Raw genomic sequence first — 24,944 nt, forward strand, 5'->3', positions numbered from 1 at the left:
GACATGGCTGGACTCCTCGCATGACTGGGCTGTCAATCTGCAGGGGTTTACATTGTTTCGCAAGGATAGAATGAACAGAAAAGGTGGTGGAGTCTGTCTGTATGTAAGAAGTGGTATGAAAGTCAGTGTGAACGATGCCATAGTGTGTGATGATTCTGAGGATGTGGAATCACTGTGGGTAGAATTACAAAAGGAGGGAAATACTGAAAAAATAATATTTGGTGTAATCTACAGACCCCCTAATATCACTGAAGAGATAGAAGTTTGGCTTCATAAACAAATAGAGAGGGCCGCCCGGGCAGGTACAGTGGTAATAATGGGAGATTTTAACTATCCAGATATAGATTGGGGTCCGGGGTTGGCTAAAACTACAAAGGGGCGACAATTCCTAAATTTATTGCAGGATAATTTTATGGGCCAGTTTGTGGAGGACCCAACAAGAAGTGATGCCTTGTTGGATCTGATCATTTCCAACAACGCAGAGCTGGTTGGGAATGTAACTGTGCGGGAAAATCTTGGGAATAGCGACCACAATATAGTTACTTTTGACTTAAAATGTAGAAAACAAAGACAGGCGGGGAAGGCAAAAACATATAACTTTAAAAAGGCAAATTTCCCTGGGCTTAGATCTGCACTACAGGACATAGACTGGGGGGAGGTGTTCTCAAATACTGATACAGAAGGTAAATGGGACATCTTTAAATCAACTCTAAATAACTATACAGCTAAATATATACCAAAGGGGAACAAATATAAACGATTAAAACTAAATCCTACATGGCTGACACATGATGTTAATAGAGCAATAAACAACAAAAAAATAGCCTTCAAAAAATACAAATCTGATGGGTCAGCTATAACATTTAAACAGTACAAGGAGCTTAATAAAATCTGTAAAAATGTAATAAAAACAGCAAAAATTCAAAATGAGAGACAGGTGGCCAAAGAAAGCAAAACTAATCCTAAATATTTTTTTAGACATATAAATGCAAAAAAACCAAGGACAGAGCATGTAGGACCCCTTAATAATGATAATGGGGAGGTTGTCACAGGCGATCAAGAGAAGGCGGAGCTACTGAATGGGTTCTTTAGTTCTGTATACACTATGGAAGAAGGAACTGACATTGGCCAGGTCAGTGCTGGTAACACATCATGTAATGTACTGAACTGGCTTAATGTAGAGATGGTACAAGGTAAGTTAAGTGATATAAATGTAAGCAAATCCCCAGGACCGGATGGACTACACCCAAGAGTTCTTAGAGAGGTAAGTTCAGTAATATCTGTACCCCTGTTCATGATATTTAGAGATTCTCTGGTGTCTGGTATTGTGCCAAGGGACTGGCACAAGGCGAATGTGGTGCCAATCTTCAAAAAGGGCTCTAGGTCTTCCCCAGGAAACTATAGACCGGTAAGTTTAACGTGCATTGTGGGTAAATTGTTTGAAGGACTTATAAGGGATTACATACAGGAATACATAGGGGATAATTGTATTATAAGTGATAGCCAGCATGGGTTTACTAAGGATAGAAGTTGTCAAACCAATCTAATTTGCTTTTATGAAGAGGTGAGTAGAAGCCTTGACAGAGGAATGGCTGTGGATATAGTGTTTCTAGATTTTGCTAAAGCATTTGATACTGTCCCTCATAGACGTCTGACAGGTAAGTTGAGGTCTTTGGGTTTGGAAATTTTAGTTTGTAACTGGATTGAACACTGGCTCATGGATCGTACCCAGAGAGTGGTGGTCAATGATTCGTACTCTGATTGGTCCCCGGTTATTAGTGGTGTACCCCAAGGTTCTGTACTGGGCCCGCTGTTGTTTAATTTATTTATTAATGATATAGAGGATGGTATTAACAGCTCTGTTTCTATCTTTGCAGATGACACCAAGCTTTTTAGCACAGTACAGTCTATAGAGGATGTGCATAGGTTACAAGATGACTTGGATAGACTAAGTGTCTGGGCATCCACTTGGCAAATGAGGTTCAATGTGGATAAATGTAAAGTTATGCATCTGGGTACTAATAACCTGCATGCATCGTATGTCTTAGGGGGGATTAAACTGGCAGAGTCACTGGTAGAGAAGGATCTGGGTGTACTTGTAGATCACAGACTACAAAATAGCATGCAATGTCAGGCTGCTGCTTCCAAAGCCGGCAGGATATTGTCATGTATCAAAAGAGGCATGGACTCAAGGGACAGGGACATAATACTCCCCCTTTATAAATCATTGGTACGGCCTTACCTGGAATATGCTGTTCAGTTTTGGGCACCTGTCCATAAAAGGGACACTGCGGAGTTGGAAAGGGTGCAGAGACGCGCGACTAAACTAATATGGGGAATGGAACATCTTAGCTATGAGGAGCGATTAAAGGAGTTACAATTGTTTAGTCTTGAGAAGAGACGTTTAAGGGGGGATATGATAAACGTATATAAGTATATTAATGGCCCATACAAAAAATATGGAGAAAAACTGTTCCAGGTTAAACCCCCCCAAAGGACGAGGGGGCACTCCCTCCGTCTGGAGAAGAAAAAGTTTAGTCTCAAGGGGCGACACGCCTTCTTTACCATGAGAACTGTGAACTTATGGAACAGTCTACCTCAGGAACTGGTCACAGCAGGAACAATTAACAGCTTTAAAACAGGATTAGATACATTCCTGGAACAAAATAAGATTAATGCTTATGAAGAAATATAAAATCTCATCCCTTCCCCAATATCGCGCCACACCCCTACCCCTTAATTCCCTGGTTGAACTTGATGGACATATGTCTTTTTTCGACCGTACTAACTATGTAACTATGTAACTATATATATATATATATATATATATATATATATATATATATATATATGTGTGTGTATTATTAGGAGTATACATGTGTGTATTATTAGGAGTATATAGCTGTGTATTATTTGGTGTATATATATATATATATATGTATTATTAGGAGTATACATGTGTGTATTATTAGGAGTATGTAGATGTGTATTATTTGGTGCATATAGATGTGTATTATTAGGAGTATATAGATGTGTATTATTTGGTGTATATATATATATATATATATATATATATATATATATATATGTGTGTGTATTATTAGGAGTATACATGTGTGTATTATTAGGAGTATATAGCTGTGTATTATTTGGTGTATATATATATATATATGTGTATTATTAGGAGTATACATGTGTGTATTATTAGGAGTATGTAGATGTGTATTATTTGGTGCATATAGATGTGTATTATTAGGAGTATATAGATGTGTATTATTTGGTGTGTGTGTATATATATATATATATATATATATATATATATGTGTGTTTGTATTATTAGGAGTATACATGTGTGTATTATTAGGAGTATATAGCTGTGTATTATTTGGTGTATATATATATATGTGTATTATTAGGAGTATACATGTGTGTATTATTAGGAGTATGTAGATGTGTATTACTGTTACGCCGAGCGCTCCGGGTCCCCGCTCCGGTCACGTCCTCTGACCCGGGGCGCTGCGATCCCGCTGCCAGCCGGGATGCGATTCGCGATGCGGGTAGCGCCCGCTCGCGATGCGCACCCCGGCTCCCCTACCTGACTCGCTCCCCGTCTGTTCTGTCCCGGCGCGCGCGGCCCCGCTCCCTAGGGCGCGCGCGCCGGGTCTCTGCGATTTAAAGGGCCACTGCGCCGCTGATTGGCGCAGTGGTTCCAATTAGGGTTTTCACCTGTGCACTTCCCTATATTACCTCACTTCCCTTGCACTCCCTTGCCGGATCTTGTTGCCTTAGTGCCAGTGAAAGCGTTCCTTGTGTGTTCCTTGCCTGTGTTTCCAGACCTTCTGCCGTTGCCCCTGACTACGATCCTTGCTGCCTGCCCCGACCTTCTGCTACGTCCGACCTTGCTTCTGCCTACTCCCTTGTACCGCGCCTATCTTCAGCAGCCAGAGAGGTGAGCCGTTGCTAGTGGATACGACCTGGTCACTACCGCCGCAGCAAGACCATCCCGCTTTGCGGCGGGCTCTGGTGAAAACCAGTAGTGGCTTAGAACCGGTCCACTAGCACGGTCCACGCCAATCCCTCTCTGGCACAGAGGGTCCACTACCTGCCAGCCGGCATCGTGACAGTAGATCCGGCCATGGATCCCGCTGAAGTTCCTCTGCCAGTTGTCGCTGACCTCACCACGGTGGTCGCCCAGCAGTCACAACAGATAGCGCAACAAGGCCAACAGCTGTCTCAACTGACCGTTATGCTACAACAGTTGCTACCACAGCTTCAGCAGTCATCTCCTCCGCCAGCTCCTGCACCTCCTCCGCAGCGAGTGGCCGCTCCTGGGATACGCTTATCCTTGCCGGATAAATTTGATGGGGACTCTAAGTTTTGCCGTGGCTTTCTTTCCCAATGTTCCCTGCATCTGGAGATGATGTCGGACCTGTTTCCCACTGAAAGGTCTAAGGTGGCTTTCGTAGTCAGTCTTCTGTCCGGAAAAGCCCTGTCATGGGCCACACCGCTCTGGGACCGCAATGACCCCGTCACTGCCTCTGTACACTCCTTCTTCTCGGAAATCCGAAGTGTCTTTGAGGAACCTGCCCGAGCCTCTTCTGCTGAGACTGCCCTGTTGAACCTGGTCCAGGGTAATTCTTCCGTTGGCGAGTATGCCGTACAATTCCGTACACTTGCTTCAGAATTGTCCTGGAATAATGAGGCCCTCTGCGCGACCTTCAAAAAAGGCCTATCCAGCAACATTAAAGATGTTCTGGCCGCACGAGAAATTCCTGCTAATCTACATGAACTTATTCACCTAGCCACTCGCATTGACATGCGTTTTTCTGAAAGGCGTCAGGAACTCCGCCAAGATATGGACTCTGTTCGCACGAGGCGTTTCGTCTCCTCGGCTCCTCTCTCCTCTGGTCCCCTGCAATCTGTTCCTGTGCCTCCCGCCGTGGAGGCTATGCAGGTCGACCGGTCTCGCCTGACACCTCAAGAGAGGACACGACGCCGTATGGAGAACCTCTGCCTGTACTGTGCTAGTACCGAACACTTCCTGAGGGATTGTCCTATCCGTCCTCCCCGCCTGGAAAGACGTACGCTGACTCCGCACAAAGGTGAGACAGTCCTTGATGTCTACTCTGCTTCTCCACGTCTTACTGTGCCTGTGCGGATGTCTGCCTCTGCCTTCTCCTTCTCTACAGTGGCCTTCTTGGACTCTGGATCTGCAGGAAATTTTATTTTGGCCTCTCTCGTCAACAGGTTCAACATCCCGGTGACCAGTCTCGCCAGACCCCTCTACATCAATTGTGTAAATAATGAAAGATTGGACTGTACCATACGTTTCCGCACGGAGCCCCTTCTTATGAGCATCGGATCTCATCATGAGAGGATTGAACTTTTGGTCCTCCCCAATTGCACCTCGGAGATTCTCCTTGGACTTCCCTGGCTTCAACTTCATTCCCCAACCCTGGATTGGTCCACTGGGGAGATCAAGAGTTGGGGGTCCTCTTGTTCCAAGAACTGTCTAAAACCGGTTCCCAGTAACCCTTGCCGTAACTCTGTGGTTCCTCCAGTAACCGGTCTCCCTAAGGCCTATATGGACTTCGCGGATGTTTTCTGCAAAAAACAAGCTGAGACTCTACCTCCTCACAGGCCTTATGATTGCCCTATCGACCTCCTCCCGGGTACTACTCCACCCCGGGGCAGAATTTATCCTCTCTCTGCCCCAGAGACTCTTGCCATGTCCGAATACGTCCAGGAGAATCTAAAAAAGGGCTTTATCCGTAAACCTCTCCTACCTCCAGTCTGCCCAACGGCTGAATCCTCGCCAGGCCCGGTGGTCTCTGTTCTTTGCCCGATTTAATTTTGAGATTCACTTTCGTCCTGCCGATAAGAACATTAGGGCCGATGCTCTCTCTCGTTCCTCGGATGCCTCAGAAGTTGATCTCCCTCCGCAACACATCATTCCACCTGACTGCCTGATCTCCACTTCTCCTGCCTCCATCAGGCAGACTCCTCCAGGAAAGACCTTTGTTTCTCCACGCCAACGCCTCGGAATCCTCAAATGGGGTCACTCCTCCCATCTCGCAGGTCATGCGGGCATCAAGAAATCTGTGCAACTCATCTCCCGCTTCTATTGGTGGCCGACTCTGGAGACGGATGTTGGGGACTTTGTGCGAGCCTGCACTATCTGTGCCCGGGATAAGACTCCTCGCCAGAAGCCCGCTGGTTTTCTTCATCCTCTGCCTGTCCCCGAACAGCCTTGGTCTCTGATTGGTATGGATTTTATTACTGATTTACCCCCTTCCCGTGGCAACACCGTTATTTGGGTGGTCGTTGATCGATTCTCCAAAATGGCACATTTCATCCCTCTTCCTGGTCTTCCTTCTGCGCCTCAGTTGGCTAAACAATTTTTTGTACACATTTTTCGACTTCACGGGTTGCCTACGCAGATTGTCTCGGATAGAGGGGTCCAATTCGTGTCTAAATTCTGGAGGGCTCTCTGTAAACAACTCAAGATTAAATTAAATTTTTCCTCTGCATATCATCCCCAGTCCAATGGACAAGTAGAAAGAATTAACCAGATCCTGGGTGATTATTTGCGACATTTTGTTTCCTCCCGCCAGGATGACTGGGCAGATCTCCTTCCATGGGCCGAATTCTCGTATAACTTCAGGGTCTCTGAATCTTCCTCCAAATCCCCATTTTTCGTGGTGTACGGCCGTCACCCTCTTCCCCCCCTCCCTACCCCCTTGCCCTCTGGTCTGCCCGCTGTGGATGAAATTTCTCGTGACCTTTCCATTATATGGAGAGAGACCCAAAATTCTCTCTTACAGGCTTCTTCACGTATGAAGAGGTTCGCGGATAAGAAAAGAAGAGCTCCCCCCGTTTTTTCCCCTGGAGACAAGGTATGGCTCTCCGCTAAATATGTCCGCTTCCGTGTCCCTAGCTACAAGTTGGGACCACGCTATCTTGGTCCTTTCAAAATTTTGTGTCAAATTAATCCTGTCTCTTATAAACTTCTTCTTCCTCCTTCTCTTCGTATCCCTAATGCCTTTCACGTCTCTCTTCTCAAACCACTCATCCTCAACCGTTTTTCTCCCAAATCTGTTCCTCCCACTCCTGTTTCCGGCTCCTCGGACGTCTTCTCGGTCAAGGAAATTTTGGCTGCCAAAAAGGTCAGAGGGAAAAATTTTTTTTTAGTAGACTGGGAGGGTTGTGGTCCTGAAGAGAGATCCTGGGAACCTGAGGACAACATCCTTGACAAAAGTCTGCTCCTCAGGTTCTCAGGCTCCAAGAAGAGGGGGAGACCCAAGGGGGGGGGTACTGTTACGCCGAGCGCTCCGGGTCCCCGCTCCTCCCCGGAGCGCTCGCTTCACTCCCTCCGCTGCAGCGCTCCGGTCACGTCCTCTGACCCGGGGCGCTGCGATCCCGCTGCCAGCCGGGATGCGATTCGCGATGCGGGTAGCGCCCGCTCGCGATGCGCACCCCGGCTCCCCTACCTGACTCGCTCCCCGTCTGTTCTGTCCCGGCGCGCGCGGCCCCGCTCCCTAGGGCGCGCGCGCGCCGGGTCTCTGCGATTTAAAGGGCCACTGCGCCGCTGATTGGCGCAGTGGTTCCAATTAGGGTTTTCACCTGTGCACTCCCCTATATTACCTCACTTCCCTTGCACTCCCTTGCCGGATCTTGTTGCCTTAGTGCCAGTGAAAGCGTTCCTTGTGTGTTCCTTGCCTGTGTTTCCAGACCTTCTGCCGTTGCCCCTGACTACGATCCTTGCTGCCTGCCCCGACCTTCTGCTACGTCCGACCTTGCTTCTGCCTACTCCCTTGTACCGCGCCTATCTTCAGCAGCCAGAGAGGTGAGCCGTTGCTAGTGGATACGACCTGGTCACTACCGCCGCAGCAAGACCATCCCGCTTTGCGGCGGGCTCTGGTGAAAACCAGTAGTGGCTTAGAACCGGTCCACTAGCACGGTCCACGCCAATCCCTCTCTGGCACAGAGGGTCCACTACCTGCCAGCCGGCATCGTGACAATTATTTGGTGTATATAGATGTGTATTATTAGGAGTATGTAGATGTGTATTATTAGGAGTATACAGATGTGTATTATTAGGAGTATGTAGATGTGTATTATTAGGAGTATATAGAGGTTTATTATGAGGAGTCCCTGGATAACTAGCACATCGATGAACAGGAGGCATCGAACAATAATACTTTACTGTCTTCATTAAAGGGGTTATCCATCAAAAAAACTGAAATAATTTCTTTCAAAGACCGCTGCCTGTCAGTCTCCAGGTTGGATGTGGTTCTGCAGCTCAGTTCCATTAAAGTGAATGGAGTTGTAATACCACACCCAAAGTTGAGACAGACAGGGTCTTTGCAGGAAATTAGCTCTGTATTTTTGATTCCTGGATAACCTCTTTCATTTCTGAGGTTTTATTTGGCTGATCATGCGCTTTTAGCTTTTAAACAGTTGAAACCCCTCCAAAATGTCCGAGATTGGAGCGCGGTGCGTGACAATTTGATCATTCGCAGAGCTCAGTGTAAATAATCTTATGAGAAAGTAAATAGTATTCTCAGAGCTCTCATGTGGCTCCAAAATACATTGTCTCTCCCATAGAGATGAATGGAAGGGGCGGTCACAAAACCTGATACGGGGAAGAAATGAGCCGACTGGAGTCAAACGGTGACTCCGGTTGGCTCATTAAAGTCAATGTATTTCAGCGCTGGTCCAGCTGGGGTATGGCATTGCGCGGCTTTCTCCTTGCCCAGCCGGATATTGCTGCCGTAGGCTGAAAACGTGGTGTGACAGCACCCTAAGGCTGCATTCACACCACGTTCTTGGAATACATTTCCCGTATCAGGTTTTTGATGAAAAACTGATTCCTAAAATCCGGACTAAACTGTATCAAAATGTGTGTACACATTTTAACCCATATACGGTTAAAAACCATATACGGTTTGAAAAAGGATGTCCGGTTGCATCCAAGAAAAAAAATTTATACATTTTAAACTTTTCACTCCATTATGAATAAACAACAACAAAAACGTGGTCTCAAATGGCTGGAGGTGCTCAACCCCAAATGCAGTTGTGCATTTATACTGGGGGAGCAGATCCTGCCCTTTGTGGTCTGTTGCTAAGTACAACCCCAGCATAAAAATGCATACAATGGGGGATGCCTGCAACAGACTACAAGTGCCACAATGGCATCCTACACCAGATAGACGGTGTCGATGTGTAACAATTATAATAATACAATACAGGAATTTAGGTTCACTACTGTGGTAGATGTAAACAAGGACAAATGACTTAAAATTGAGACATTAGCCAGTATATCCTTATATGAAGGACATACCTTAGCCCGCACACCACTGCCAAGGTTTCTCAAGTGGCACGGGACCTATCACTAACCTACCTGTGCGTGATAAGCAAAACCAGGGGTCAGGTATGTCCTTCATATAAGGATATACTGGCTAATGTCTCAATTTTAACATCAGTTTTGAGGGTTAGCCAATGTCATTGTTCACATCTACTACAGTAGTGCACCTAAATTCCTGTATTGTACCATTATGAATAAAGTTTCACTTGTTTGATTGAAATTCCAAGAGATAAACTGTGCAAAGTCAAAAACCGTATGTGCAAACCATATGGAACCGTACGCACATACGGTTCTGTACAGTTCCTATTGTCTCCCATGTTGAAAAAAAAAAAACTTATACGGTTTTTCACCTGGACCAATAACCATGGTAGCCTACGGTTTTGGGTGCGAGAAAAATACAGACAAAACCGTACGCAAAGACGCAACCGGATGCATCGTTTGGCATACAGTTTTCAATAGAGAGTCAATGCATACGGTTTTCAATACGGTGCCGTATGGTTTTCACATTGAAAATGTATACGGGAACTGTATTGGAAAAACGTGGTGTGAATGCACCCTAAGACATGTGCATTAGAAGAGTCGGGTGAGCCGGGGCCCTATACAGGAGATCGCAGGGGGCCCTAACAGTCGGACTTCCATCAATCAGACACATCCCCTATCCTGCAGATAGGGTAAACATTTTTTCTGCCCCGTATCTCCTTTAAATCTTATTGGGAACCTTTTACATTGTATATACAGTCCTATGTATTGGCATTATGTTATAGAGCAGGAAAGCTGAGAAGATTGATTCAGCTTTACTTTTGGATTACAGTATGACATTTTATCTAAATCGTTGCTCATTCTCGGTTTAGGAGTCCAGCCCCACTAAGTTATTGATAGCCTTTCCCCTATGACTTTCCATGCAGTAATTTTCTGTATGTCTAGTCATAGGATTAAGGCTGTCAATGACTAAGTGGGACTGCACCCCTATGATATATAATGATCACCAATTAGACCCCCTACTGGACATCTAATTATAGAAAGGAGTCTAATGGGTGGTCTTTTTTGGTAATGGACAGCTATGTGGCCTTGTCACCCACAGCACTAAGGGACTGCAGTATGACAGAGACGGAACTTGTAGACCCAGGATCCCAATTCAAAAACTGCAACAGGGCCCCTCATATGCCATTTATAATACTGTTGTCTTCATAAGTGGAAAAGGAGCCAGGACCTACGTGCAAGTGCTACCTCTGCCCCCCCTATGGTTATGCCCCAACAATCTGAGCACCCGCCAAAAGTGATAGACAAACTCACCTGTAGTTATTAACATAAGCAGCCAAGTAACATGGGGTCGAAACAAAGTTTCTAGCTACTTCCCATGAACATGACACAGTATCAAAGCTGTTGTGTGTACAGTCCAGACGACCTGAAATGAGAGAACAGAAACATTTTAGAACCACAAACCCCACATTCTCCTGACCCCCCCAAAAAAAATCAATACAAAGAATAAAAGTTTTCTCCTGGCCGCCCATTTATCTTAGTCAAGACATCTCTTGTAGACAGTTTTTGGCTGTCATACATTTCCTATTATGTTGTCTACTTAAAAATGTCACCAAATGTTTTCTCTGTACAATATGTCTCACAAAAATAGTTGGAAATGTCAGAATGACACAAAAATGTCTTCAGGTGCCCTACAGTATATCACTCAATAATCTGTGCAAGTTTAACCCTTTAGGACACTGTCAGTTATCATTTCCTAAGGGTTCTCCACATTCACAACTTTTTTCTCTTTATGTCAGCAAGGCAACATTGATGTATTTTTGCAGCTATCATTTTGAGTTCATTTTTATATTGCAGAAAAAAAACTCCAACTATGCTGAGACTTCACCTTAAATCACCTCGAAGAATGGTCTATTTTTTTGTACAAGTGATGTCTATTGGGATACCAGATATTGGGGAGGATATTTAAAGAATTTTGTGCCACTTTTTATTTTTTTTTATTTAGCTGCGTCACATTTGCTTAAAATTAGCTGTGCAACAAGTAAAAAATTCAATTAAATAAAAAACTCTTTGTATAGCATAAGTTTGCTTAAAATTGCCCTATTCTGACTCCCCATAACTTTCAAATTTTTCTGTATACAGGTATCTATGAGGGCTCATTTTGTTTGTGCCATGATCTTAAGTTTTTATTTTGCTAATACTTTTGCATCTACGCAACTTTTGAAATGCTTTTTATTCCATTTTTTAGAACTGTGATGTGACAGGTTTGTTAACATGATTGTCATGATACAATGTCACATAGGGCAGAGAAGTGGTGAAGCCTTAATCTCAGCCCTATGCGAGGGATCTACAACCACGAAGATGGTCCATACACTGCTCTAATGTGCTGGGGCCTTGGAGTCAAAGTCAAAATAATAAATGGAACTGTACAAAGTTGTCAAAAACACAAGGAGTTAACACAACAACCAACAAACAGGACTCAATACACAGCAGGAATGCTTAATAGCAACAAACAGAAATTTAAAGGCAAGATATAGCATACTGACAATCAGTTCAGGCACCAGAGACAATTTAAACAGCAGATATGATAGCATGAACAAGGCTGAATAACATGATAATGGCAATACGGCTAAACCGGATCTGGATATGCAGTATAATTATCTCTGGAGAATAATTAGGTATTATCTTCATTCTCAATTTTTACCCAGTAATAACTTTTTTCGATGTACAATATATGGTTGTGGCTATATTCCTCTACCCACTGTTATAATTAATGATTTTTTTTGTATGTGCATATCAGGTGATATCACAAGTTTTGATGTCTGATTTTCTCCTTGTATATACATATAATTGATTTTAATCTTATATGACTCATTATTAAAGGGGTACTCCCCTGGAAAATAAATGTTTAAATCAACTGGTGCCAGAAAGTTAAACAGATTTGTAAATGACTTCTATTTAAAAATCTTAATCCTTACAGTACTTATCAGCTGGTGTATAGTACAGATGAAGTGCTTTCCTTTTTGAATTTTTGTATTAAAAGTCCTTTTTGACTTTCTGTCAGACCACAGTGCTCTCTGCTGACACCTCTGTCCATTTTAGGAACTGTCGGGAGCAGGATAGGTTTGCTAAGGGGATTTGCTCCTACTCTGTACAGTTGCTAAAATGTAATGTCAGCAAAGAGCACTGTGGTCAGACAGAAAGCAAATTCAAAAATAAATGAACTTCCTCTGGATCATACAGCAGCTGATAAGTACTGGAAGGGTTAAGATTTTTAAATAGAAGTAATTTACAAATCTGTTTAACTTTCTGGCACCAGTTGATAAAAAAAATAAACATGTTTTCCAGTGGAGTACCCTTTTAACTCTAATGAAGTACTAATATTTTGTGTTACAAGTGATTCAATTTTTTCCTGTTTGCACATTTGGTGGGGAGTTCACTAATCTGTGCCATATTAGGATATTTACTCATATGAGTACAAAGTTTACCCTCTTTAGCTTGTTCTTATATAAAGTACAAACATAACAAGGCTAACATCTAAATACACGAATACAGGACAAAAAGCCATGGCTGAACTCAGGATACATGTGACAGACTAAGACTAAGATTATGTGCTATCAAAAATAGTGCTATTAGCAGCCCCATACTAGCAGAGCTGGGGTCTAAATAACCCCACCTGGGAGCCAATTGGCTGGAAACCTTTAAGGGGTTATCCAGGAAAAAACATTTTTATTTGTATATCAACTGGCTCCAGAAAGTTAAACAGATTTGTAAATTACTTCTATTAAAAAAAATCTTTATCCTTTCAGTACTTATGAGCTGCTGAAGTTGACATGTTCTTTTCTGTCTAAGTGCTCTCTGATGACACCTGTCTCGGGAACTGTCCAGAGTAGAAGAAAATCCCCATAGCAAACCTATTCTGCTTTGTGCAGTCCCCGAGACAGACAGAGATTTCAGCAGAGAGCACTGATGTCAGACAGAAAAGAACAACTCAACTTCAGCAGCTGATAATTATTAGAAGGATTAAGATTTTTTATAGAAGTAATTTACAAATGTATTTAACTTTCTGTAGCCAGTGGATATAGAAAAATAAAAGTTGTCAAAAACTGGTCAAGCATGAAATGCAGTTGTGAAAGCACAACAAAACAGAAAAACACGGAATACAGACATTACAATTATATTTTTTTCATATTTCGGACATTTATGCACTTGCCGATACCAATTATGTTTATGAATTTTAAATTTTTTTTTAACTCTTTTTGGGGTAACATTTTTTCCCATTTTTTTAAATTTATTTTTCACTTTTTATGTCCCCATAGGGACTATTTATAGCAATCATTAGATTGCTAATACTGTTCAGTACTATGCACATGCATAGCATTGATCAGTATTATCAGTGATCCTCTTCTCTGGTCTGCTAGAAGGAAGACCAGAGCAGAAGACCCCAAGAGAGTGGAGGAGGCAGGGGAGGGGACCTCAGTCTGCAATCTTGGCTAATCGAATCCCCCTGGTCGATCCAATCAGCCATTAGAAATGCTGCATTGCCGCAGATGCCTTTATCAGTATGGATCACAGCGCCTGAGTGGTTAATATCAGACATCAGCACGATCACTGATAGCAGCTGGGACCAGCCATGCATAAAGCGAGTGCAGCTCCTCTGCTCCCTTCATGTATAGGACGTAAATGTATGTCCTGGTGCGTTACGTACCCGGACACCAGGAAGTACATTTATGCCCTATGGGGGGGGGGACATTTATCAATGTTTGCTTTGGTAAGCAAGATGTGTATGCATTTTTTTTTGCTTTAGCTTTGCTTATGCATTACATATTTATCAAACTATCCCAGGGGCTTGATATATTTGGTACAGATATTCAAAAACCAATACATTACGTATGTATGCCATTTTTTATTGCACAGATAAGCAAAATTTAAAGAATGACTTCTGAATATCACTTATAAAAACCATCTTGTCACCTGTTATAATTCTGCCCCAAATGTTGGAAAATTATTTTGTGTAACATTTCTAATATATATATATATATATATATATATATATATATATATATATATATATATATGTGTGTGTGTGTACTTTCACATTTTTATAGATGAAGTGCATTCTTAAGCCAGGGCTTAGTGTAAGTCTCCAAATCATGAATCAGTATCTCTCTTTTGTTAACCTGGTACGCAGGTGTTTGACGGTTCTCACTTATATTTTCTAAAATATTGCTCTGTAAATAATTTTTATTGACTACAGTTAGGATTTGGAGATGGCTCACTGTCAAATTTGGGCAATGAATTAGAAAAGTCCAAACCCAAACTTTAAACTTTCTGTACGCAGGCCAGCTCTAGTGCAGGTATAGCCAACCTCATCACCATGCTGCTATGTTTTGCAAGTAAAACTCACAGCATGCCCTTCCAATGTGGTCATCCTGGGAGTTGTAGTTGCACAACATAGCTGGCAGATGTTCTAGGCGGCCGGGTGTTCATATTTCTTTTGTCTACTTACCTCTCTCATCGCTTTCTTACTTGCTTCTGGATTTAACCTTTCATTTTTTTCTCATTTGCCTCTGTGTGACATTTTGATCAAAAAGTCACACGAAAGTAATAATTATATCGCACAGGGTTCAAAAACTTGATAAACACCTATTAAAAAATAAGATACCTCACGTGAGCTCGGGAAGAAGCAAGATTGATCCGATGAGCTCTGGAGTCCGGTGAAGTCTGTTGTTACACCACCTACAGTTTGTGAAATTGCCTCTTATAATGGGGCAACTTTTCAGCCGCCATACCCCCTCCCTTAGACTTGTATTGAGGGGGTTGGCCATGACATCACAAGGGGCCGGAGCCGTGACGTCACGATGCTCTGCCCCTGTATCGCCTGTCATTACGCACAGAGCGAGTTTGCTCTGTGCAGTAATGAAGGCAGGGTACTGCAGCCGGGATCCCGGGGTTCCCCAGCGGTGGGACCCCCTCGATCTGACATCTTATCCCCTATCCTTTGGATAGGGGAAAAGATGTCCTGGGGCGGAGTACCCCTTTAAGAGGTTAACAGATTATGAAAAACTACAACTCACGTCATGCCCAAACAGCAAAGGGCTGAATGCGCATGGTGGGAGTTGTAGTTTGGCAAGATCAGGAAGGCCCCTTTTTAAAAAAAAAAAAAAAAGGTAGGTCAAAAAATGTGACCCTACAAAACTGTGGTCCTCCAGACTCCATCCCCATCCCTGGAGTTAATACAAGCAAATGTCTGGCAGTGAGAAATTTCATTTACAGCTTGTGTAAGCTGTTTTCCTGAGCCAGGTCTGACTTTGCTTATATTTATGAGTTTTTGTGCAAAAGTCGCACTTGATGAATTCAGGAACACTGCATGTTCCAAAATGAAAATAGCATATCAATGCAAGATTTGTAGATTTTGCTTTTCTCACTTCTCTGTTAAAAAGTCTCCCATAAATGCAAAATGTCTCACCTGCAACATTTTGCGAGACAAATATAAGCAAAAAAAAAAAAAAAAAGCAGAAATCCTTTGATAAATGTCCCCCTATGTCTTAAAGGGGTTAAGTGTTTATTTGTTTGTTTTGTGATAGTTTTTTAAGCATCTATTTTATAACTTTACTTTATTTGTTTCTATTTATTTAGTTGCATTAGAGTTCCATAGAGTTCATTTTTATTGAAGATATATAAATATATCTTTTTTGCCTTTAATTAGTATAATTTCTTTTTACCTTTAAAGGGGTACTCTGGCCCTAAGACATCTTATCACTATCCAAAGGAAAGAGGATAAGATGTCTGATCGCGGGGGTCCCGCTACTAGGGACCCCTGCAATCTCTTATGCAGCACCCACCTGTCTCAGCTGCATGAAGCGATGATTGCTCCGTGTCTGGAGCCTCACGACCACGGGGCAGGAGTATCGTAACGTCACGACTCCACCCCCTTGTGAAGTCATGCCCCGCCTCCCCAATGCAAGTCTATGGGAGGGTGCTGCATGAGAGATTGCAGGGGTTCCCGGCGGCAGCAATCCTTTGGATACGGGATAAGATGTCTTATATCCAGAATACCCCTTTAAGGCTGAGAACTACATTTTAGAAATAGCCTAAAAGGACCAAAAGCTGTCTATAGCATCAGCTATTCTTATTGACGTTGATACCTTCATGAGGAGTTGTCCATTGTGCCGGCTTGCCCCAGTCACTCCATCTGCCTCCTGGGAAATTCATCTGGTTCACTCGCACTTTGGCTTCATACTCAGTATCAGGATGTAGTTTGTACAATGTGACTAAGTTGACATTTTTAACTGTGACATTTTGGGCATCCTGAGGGAGAAAAACTATTTTCTATCAATAAGTCAATAAGGACTTACATCTATTCATTCTATATCTTGGAGAAAATTTGTCTTGTCCTAGTCACACAATGTTCCCCACACCCCATGACCATACATGACCAAGATGGATCTCTACAACGAGTATCAGTTCCTTCTGAGAACAATGTGACCTTAAAGGAAAACTGTCCGTCTGTTCACCCACACTAAACACATTACAATGGGTTATAGTGTGGGTGAACAGGAGTCCAACGAGGGGTCACTTACTTAAATACATTCAGTAGATCCTGAGATATGTCCTCCAGAAGATCCTCTGACAAATTCAGTAAATCACGTGCAGGGGGCGGGGCTTTGTTGGCTCAATTTACACATTGATTGTCTGTGACTTCACTTTACTAGGATGTGGAGTCACAGACAATGAATATGTTAATTGAGACTACACCATTTTACTCCTGACCACTGAGTGACCATCTCTGGGGAAAACACCCCCTAAATATGTCTATATAACCATGGATGATCCGGTCATCTTGTTTATTTAAAGGAACCTGTCATTTTGTGGGAAGTTCTATGATGATTTGTCATTTATTCTTGTAAATCTCTGCTCATTCTGGGCTAAGTAGTCATGTGGGCAGTCCTACACAGTGACTGACAGCTCTATCTCTATGCATACAAAAATAACTGTCAGTCACTAAGTAGGACCGCCCACTTGACTAATTAGTCCAGGAGGAGCAGAGATTTACGTAAATAAATGACAAGTTCTCCACAGGTCCATATATGTACCTGCTCTGCTCCTCCTGCTCTATAACATGATGTCTACAGATTGGACTCCATTCACAAGGTGACAGGTTCCCTCCAGCATCAGTTCTTAAACATTTACATTTATTTTATTTCTTACCTGCCATAAGTGATGAACAGGTTTGTAGTGGATTTCAGTTTCTGTATCTTTTACTGTACTGCTGTGACTTATGTTCCATGTGAGTTCCCATACCCCATAGCTTATCATCCTGATCTGAGTATACAGCGGTGGATCCAGGCACACTGCGGAAACAACACATAGACAGAAATAAGAATATGAGCTATTATTAAAGAGGTACTCCAGTGGAAAACATTATTTTTAATCAACTGGTGCCAGAAAGTTAAACAGATTTGTAAATTACTTATTAATTATTTAAAAATTGTAATCCTTCCAGTACTTATCATCTGCTGTATGCTCCAAGGAAAGTCCTTTTCTATTTAAATTTCTTTCCAGTCTGTCCACAGTGCTCTCTGCTGACATCTCCGCTGAAATGTCCAGAGCAGGATAGATTTGCTATGGGGATTTGCTCCTTCTTTGGACAGTTCCTGACATGGACAGAGGTGTCAGCAGAGAGCACTGTGGTAAGACTGGAAAGAGATTAAAAAAGGACTTCCTCTGTAGTTTACAGCAGCTGATAACTACTGGAAGGATTAAGATGTTTATATAGAAGTAATTTACACATCTGTTTAATTTTCTGGCACCAGTTGATTTGAAAAAAATTTTTTTTCCACCAGAGTACCCCTTTAAGCTCAGCTGGCATCATGTAAATGAAGGTTATTTTTTGTATCATCCAAAAACAGGTTAAAGGACTAGGCAATACAGGTGCAGTCAGCTGCATGATATGAACAGCTGCTATAGACTGAGAAATATGGATGAAATCTGCACTGTAATGTTTTAAGGGCTCATGCACACTGAGGAAATTCCTCGCAGGATTTACTTGCTGAATTTCCTCAGTAGAAAAACAAAAATCCTCTACTGTTCCATGCGGAAAGGTGAACTAGGTAAATTGTGGCAGATTCCAGCAGAATTTCCATGTGGATTCTGCCTCAAATTCTGCCTGGAATCCTTGGGGAATTGATGGCAATGGAAAGTCCTGAAGAGGATTATTTTCTGCTTCAAGAATTGACATTTCCATAATAAATAATCCTCATCAGGACCTTCCATTGAAACCAATGGGACTTTGATTCCACAAAGGTTCTAAGGCTAAGTTTCCACTTGGTTTTTTTTTCTGGCAGTTTTTGAGCCAAAGTCAGAAGTGGACCCATAAGGGAGGAGAAGTATAAGTCCTTCCTTTATATGTCCTATTCCTTTCAAATACATTTCTGACTTTGGCTCAAAAACTGCAGTGGTAGTTTTCCCAAAAAGTGCCAGAAAAAAATCAAGTGGAAACTTAGCCTAAGCAAGATTTGAGGCAGAAACCTCATGGAAATGCTTCCGGAAACATGGTTTCCTCATGGAAAAGTAGTAGATTTCAGCAGGAAATTCAGGAAGGAAATTCCACAAGGTCAGGTTCAAAGTGCAGAATCCGAGGCCGGAAAAATTCCAGTCAGAGATTCTGCTTGCGGCCAGCACCGAATCAGTCAGCGTTAGGACTGCATGATCACTGCCGTCCTGATAGACAACAATATCTGCTGTGCAAATTCTGCAAGAACATTGAGCAGGCTCAATGTTCTGGTGAAATCATTTGATCAGAATTCCGGAGGAAATTTGTATGCTCTCCCTATGAGCCAGAAAGAAGAGTCCTTCCCAAAGTCCTTATTCTGGTAGACTCAGGCTATCCATGTGTTACATGTTGGCCACAGAAATCAAGTGCAGGAGCAGGGACTCCAAATTTCATACATTTGGTCCTACATTTATCTCTATTGGTAAACCAGTCCAGTTGTAGTTCTGCAACAGCTGAAGGCACAATGGTTGGAAAACACCATTTTATACAATTGCCTAAGTGATTAGATGTATGCATTATTTATTACTTCAATTCCTGAATGTTGAAATGCGGTTTAATGTATTGAATGAGGCTTCTAAATAATATAAGGAATTAAAAATCAACACATTAGATTTCATTCAGGACAATTGCCCCCGGTACTTACAGTTGTGATATACAGAGAAGTCTGATAGGAAGGTAACACTTGTATTGCTTTCTATTCCGCTGCTACAGATCACGCTCAGGTTTAATTTATGGTCAACAGGCAAAATTTCTTTCATCTACAGTCAACAAATACACATTTATGAGGCAAAAATGTAAAAGCCAAAAACTAAATATTGCACAGAAAAAATAAAGAGTACTTAGGCTGCATTCACATCCCCCTTGGGGCATATGGCAGACGGATTCGGTCTGAAAATTGAAAAATCGGCTGCTGCTGTATGCCCGCCAGGCCCGTGCCACACCCAATTAATTTCTAGCAGGACGGAGTCAGCTAGTGATTTTGATTGGCTCATCTTTGGACCGTATCAGGTTTTCAGTGCAGCAACATAAACTTATATGGTACAATGAATGTATGGGGTGCGGCACCAGTCGGCAGGGATATGGCAGCAGTCGGTTTTCATATTCTCCCACCGAATCCGGCTGTCTTATCCCCATATTGTGATGTGAATGCAGCCTTATTGACACCAGCACTGAACGATTATGTGTATGACCCAATGAAGAATATTAATGAAAGCAAAATCAATAATATAAGACACCACTTCCTGATGTGTCCATATTTGGAAAGTTTGATCAGAAAGTAACATCTTCTTTACGGATCTACTTCTTCTGGACAGTTTTTTTTGTTCTAAAAAGGAAACTTCTTGGGTCATTTACCGTCATGCCACATTTCCCTATGGCCGACATTTATCATTGTCTTTAGACAGTTTTTTGTGTCTACAAAAGGTGCAAAAAAGGCGCAAGCAAGGTTTATTTGCGCCTTTTTTATGCCTTTTGGTTTACACATTTCTGCTGATTTTGGCAATACACACGATATGGAAGGATTTTATGAACTGCGCCTTTTTGTGAAAAGGTGCAAAAAAGGCGCAAAGCCACTGAAAAGTCTCTAAAAGTACACCAGCCCAGACTTAGCTTAGCTTTTTGGTGTATGGGAAGAGAGAAATTTCAGAAAATGTGACCTGCACAAAATTTATCAAATACTCTGTGACAATTTAATACATTTGGTGCTCCTACACATTACCAGCACACACAAAAAAAGGTGTAGAAAAATGCTTCACTTACACCTACAATAATAAATGCTGGTCTATATCTTTATCTTTGCCCCATTTTATCTCTTACTAAAGCCTAACCTTAAAAACAACACATTATTTAACACAAAAAATTGAATAGGGATTATGTTCGGGGTAGGAAGCAGTGTAAACCTGGATTTAATTTCAAGCACTCCCCATACCTACTTGTACCATCTGCCCTAAACGGTGGCCCCCATCTGGTCAACAGTCCCTTCCCTAGACTAAGTGCTGGGGTGTTAAGGAAGTTAGGCAAAATGGGTCGGTAATAAACAGACAAACTGGTACAATAATCAGCAGACAAGAAAATAACCAGTAACAACAGCCTAAAGTCAGAAACCAAGAGGGCAGCGCAGTATACGAATGGGAACTTTGTGACGACAAGCAAGGTTAAAATCAGGAGAATAGCGAAGAGCTAGGCCAGCAGACAAAGGAATGGTCAGGTCACAAGCCAAGGTCAGGTCACAAAGGTCAGGTCACAATAAATACAGAGAACAGGAATACTATCCTAGGGCAAAAACTACTAACAGGGGCAAGGACTGAGGATACTACTGCAGTACAAATTATCTGCCTCTGAAAGGCTTGAGTGCTGGCACCACAGCTAAATGGCCCGGCACTCACACCTTCTAATAAGCCTGGCTGGCTGCATTATAGAATGATGAGCAGCCCTGCTCTGCACAGGGCCGACGTCAAGATGACAAGTAACATCATCACTCGCAACAAGACAAGACTGAAGGTATATCTGTGACAATAGGTTCTCCTCCTTATTATACCACTGCACACCAGAAAGTAGGGTCCAGCACTTGTTTCCCTCCTTTACATTCCCTTCTAGACTGCTGGACCCTCATGAGGACATACTCTTCTCTCTGCTGATATGCAGAATAGCTCTCTCAAAGAAACAAAAGAATTTGCTTTCTGGTGCAATCTTTTTGAGATAACAGGTCTATAAATGATTGCCAAGAAGGACACGTCTGGTTCATTGTATAAAAGTACAATTTTTAATTGCATTTTTATAGGCAGAATATTAAATATTATCACATGATTGAACAATTTTTGCAAACCAAATTGCACCAGGTGATAGAATAATATGCAAGTTGGGATCTAATGCACAGTGAAAAGCCAGACAGAGTTTCTGAAGAAATGTAGAAAGTGTATTAATAAACAGCTATTTTCTTAGTAAAAAGATGGAGATTTGAAGAGCGTAGAACAACAGAGGGCCTGTGTCCGAGGTATGGACTGTCCCTCAAAAACAGGGACTCTTGTGAGGTATGTACATGTATACAGAGGGTTTGGGGTTCTTGTACGGAGCCGATTGCTGGCAGAGAGGCCTATGGGGGATAGGATTCATTTTGAGGTGTGTGTACACCAACACAATTTGGACAACATTTGTAAATGTTTGTATTTACATGTACAAACATCATTCCCAAATCTACTCCAAAAATGCACCAAACAGAATTATAATAAAATGTTTGCATAATTTTTAGACATTATCACGAAAGGCATTGACACACATCAACAAAACAAGACTATGGATCCCTACAAGAACACGACGCTGGTCATATCTAAACCTCTGCATGAAGTGCATAAAATACAATAGCTAAAATACAAGTAATGCAGGGACAGATTGCCATACTAGAAATCTAATATATTGGAGATTTCAAACCCCGTTTGGGAATCACTGTTATAGGCCATTCATGCTCCACTAATGTTACTGTGAAGAGCCCTGTGGTTTACACTGACCATGAGGAAAGAACATAAAAAGAACATGGGCATACAAAGAACGTGGCGCGGTGCACTCACCCGATTACATGGTCACTACTTTAACGGCAGTCTCCAAATGCTGGCATCTCCGGGTGAAAGCGGGAGGTGGCAGGTGTAAAGGGGGAGTTCAGATGCTGGCCACGGACCATATCACGCCACTTGGCACTTTGTGAGGCCGCTCTGTACCACGTTCTTTGTATGCCGATGTCTGAGTATTTCCATCTTCACGGGTAGCATCAGCTGAGGTCTGTGTATTTCCATCTTCACTGGTAGCACCAGCTGAGGTCTATGTTTTCCATGCGTGTTTGAATCCAGGATTATTGCAGGAGAGATTGCAATGCTTTTACTCTCAGTGAATTCCATGGAAGCTTCATGACCTGTTTCTATGGTTTGGATGAACTTGCCTCCCTATCACAAACAGGACTCCTAAATTCTAATACAACCTTTATTCTAAATAACCCTAAATAACAAGGACATAGGAGTAGCTATAGCCTTTGCAGTAGCATTCGGACCTGGAGACCCATAGTCCTGTCATAATAGGATGTCATAATCCAATGGTACAGTAGCTTCTACAAAATATGTTATACTGTGACATACAATGGTCAACGGTTTACTCCTTACCTACCAAATGACCTGATTGCATTAGCCACTTGGAGTCCTTTTGCAAGCTCCTTTATAGCTGGTACCTAATGCCACAGCAAATATCGCGCACATATCCCAATGATGTACTCCTGCTGTAATACTGAGATTGAATCTCTTTTGCATATCTGGTGGGAATCCCTGGTTGTGCGGGGGCTGTGGGAGGAAGTCTACTCTATACTAGTCAGATGGCTGGAACAACCAGCACCTTGGGGTCCAGAACTGGTGCTATTAGCAATAGGCCTGGAATCCTTGTTGTTCAGTAGTCAAATCCTTCTGTTTCACTCCCTGTCAATCAGCCGAATGGCTTTTGCATGACAATGGAAATCTGTGGAGCTGCCTCTGATGGCTAAGATTATGGTGGCCCTTTGACATCTGTGTGTAATGGAATGCTTATTCCTAGAAGTCCTTCCTACATTATCACATGGTATGGGATTATCTCCATGACAAGCTATGTAGTATACTAAACCATATTAATATTCTTAGGCCCATTGGCCCGTAAAAGGAGGAGTTTATAGTGGTTATGTGCCAAAAGTCTTTTTAGCTATGTTTTAGCTGTGTGTCCCATTTGTTTCTGTTTTTATGTTACTAGCTGAGTACCCGGCGTTGCCCGTTTTTTCCTTCCTAATCCTTGTTGGGCAGGAAAATTAACAAAGGAGGAAGCTTTTGACTTCATATCCCGTCCTCATATATTGTTGCCATATCCCGACCTCCTATCCCGACCTCCTATCCTGTCCTCCGATCTCGACCTCCTATCCCGACCTCCTATCCCGTCCTCCTATCTCGACCTCCTATGCCGACCTCCTATACCGACCTCCTATCCTGTCCTCCTATCCTGACCTCCTATCCCGACCTCCCATCCCGACCTCCTATCCCTTCCTCCTATCTCGACCTCCTATCCTGACCTCCTATCCCGTCCTCCTATCTCGACCTCCTATCCCGTCCTTCTATCCCGACCTCCTATCCCGAACTCATATCCTGACCTCCTATCCCATCCTCCTATTCCATCCTCCTATCCCGACCTCCTATCCCTACCTCCTATCCTGTTCTCCTTTTCCGTCCTCATATCTTGACCTCCTATCCCAACCCCCTACCTTCTATCCCGACCTCGTATCCCGTCCTCATATCCAGTCCTCCTATCTCGACCTCCTATCTCAACCTCCTATTACGACCTCCTATCCTGACCCGTAATATGTGTACCAGGTATTGAAATATCTCCAGCCGTACGGAAGTTATGTGGGAACATACATTTCCCATTGATTTGCATGGGACTTTAAACAAAACCCTGACCCTCACAAATGGGGGTATTTAAGGGTTAAATTAACTATCCTATATTTTAAGTGGACATATAAGTAACATGTAACCAAGTATTATCGAAATATCTCCAGCCGTTTGGAAGTTATGCAGTAACATATATTTCCCATAGACTTGTATGGGACTTTAAACAAAAACCTTGCCCCTGGCAAATGGGGTTGAGTAAGGGTTAAATTACCTATCCTATGTTTGTTGTTGACATAAGTAACACGTGTGCCAAGTTTCATGTTAATATCTTTAGCCGTTTGGACGTGATGCTGGAACATACACACATACAAACATACACACACATTGGCACAAATGTATCATTGTCTTTAGACTGTTTTTTGTGTCTAAAAAAGGGGCAAAAAAGGCGCAAACAGGGTTTATTGCGCCTTTTTTTGCCCCTTTTTGTTTACACATTTCTGCTGATTTTGAGTTGCAATCCACTGATTTTGGCAATAGACATGATGTGGAAGGGATTTATCATTGCCCCTTTTTGTAAAAAGGAGCAAAAAAAGGCGCAAAGCCACTGAAAAGTCTCTAAAACTACACCAGCCCAGACATGGTGTAGCTTTTTGGTGTA

General features: G+C 42.5%; 1 protein-coding gene across 4 annotated transcripts in view; it reads right to left on the bottom strand.

The window, feature by feature from the left end:
• Positions 1-24,944, bottom strand: part of IL2RB (interleukin 2 receptor subunit beta) — a 76,814-nt gene that overhangs the window by 19,311 nt on the left and 32,559 nt on the right. For all 4 annotated transcript variants that reach the window (XM_056528243.1, XM_056528244.1, XM_056528242.1 and 1 more), the window contains 4 exons: positions 19,546-19,660; positions 17,558-17,700; positions 16,495-16,657; positions 10,661-10,772 (listed from right to left, as the gene is read on the bottom strand). In XM_056528243.1, coding sequence (XP_056384218.1) covers positions 10,661-10,772; positions 16,495-16,657; positions 17,558-17,700; positions 19,546-19,660 — 533 coding nt within the window. The remainder of the gene's footprint in view (positions 1-10,660; positions 10,773-16,494; positions 16,658-17,557; positions 17,701-19,545; positions 19,661-24,944) is intronic.

Source organism: Hyla sarda, chromosome 6 (assembly GCF_029499605.1).
Source record: "Hyla sarda isolate aHylSar1 chromosome 6, aHylSar1.hap1, whole genome shotgun sequence".
NCBI classification, from domain to species: domain Eukaryota; kingdom Metazoa; phylum Chordata; class Amphibia; order Anura; family Hylidae; genus Hyla; species Hyla sarda.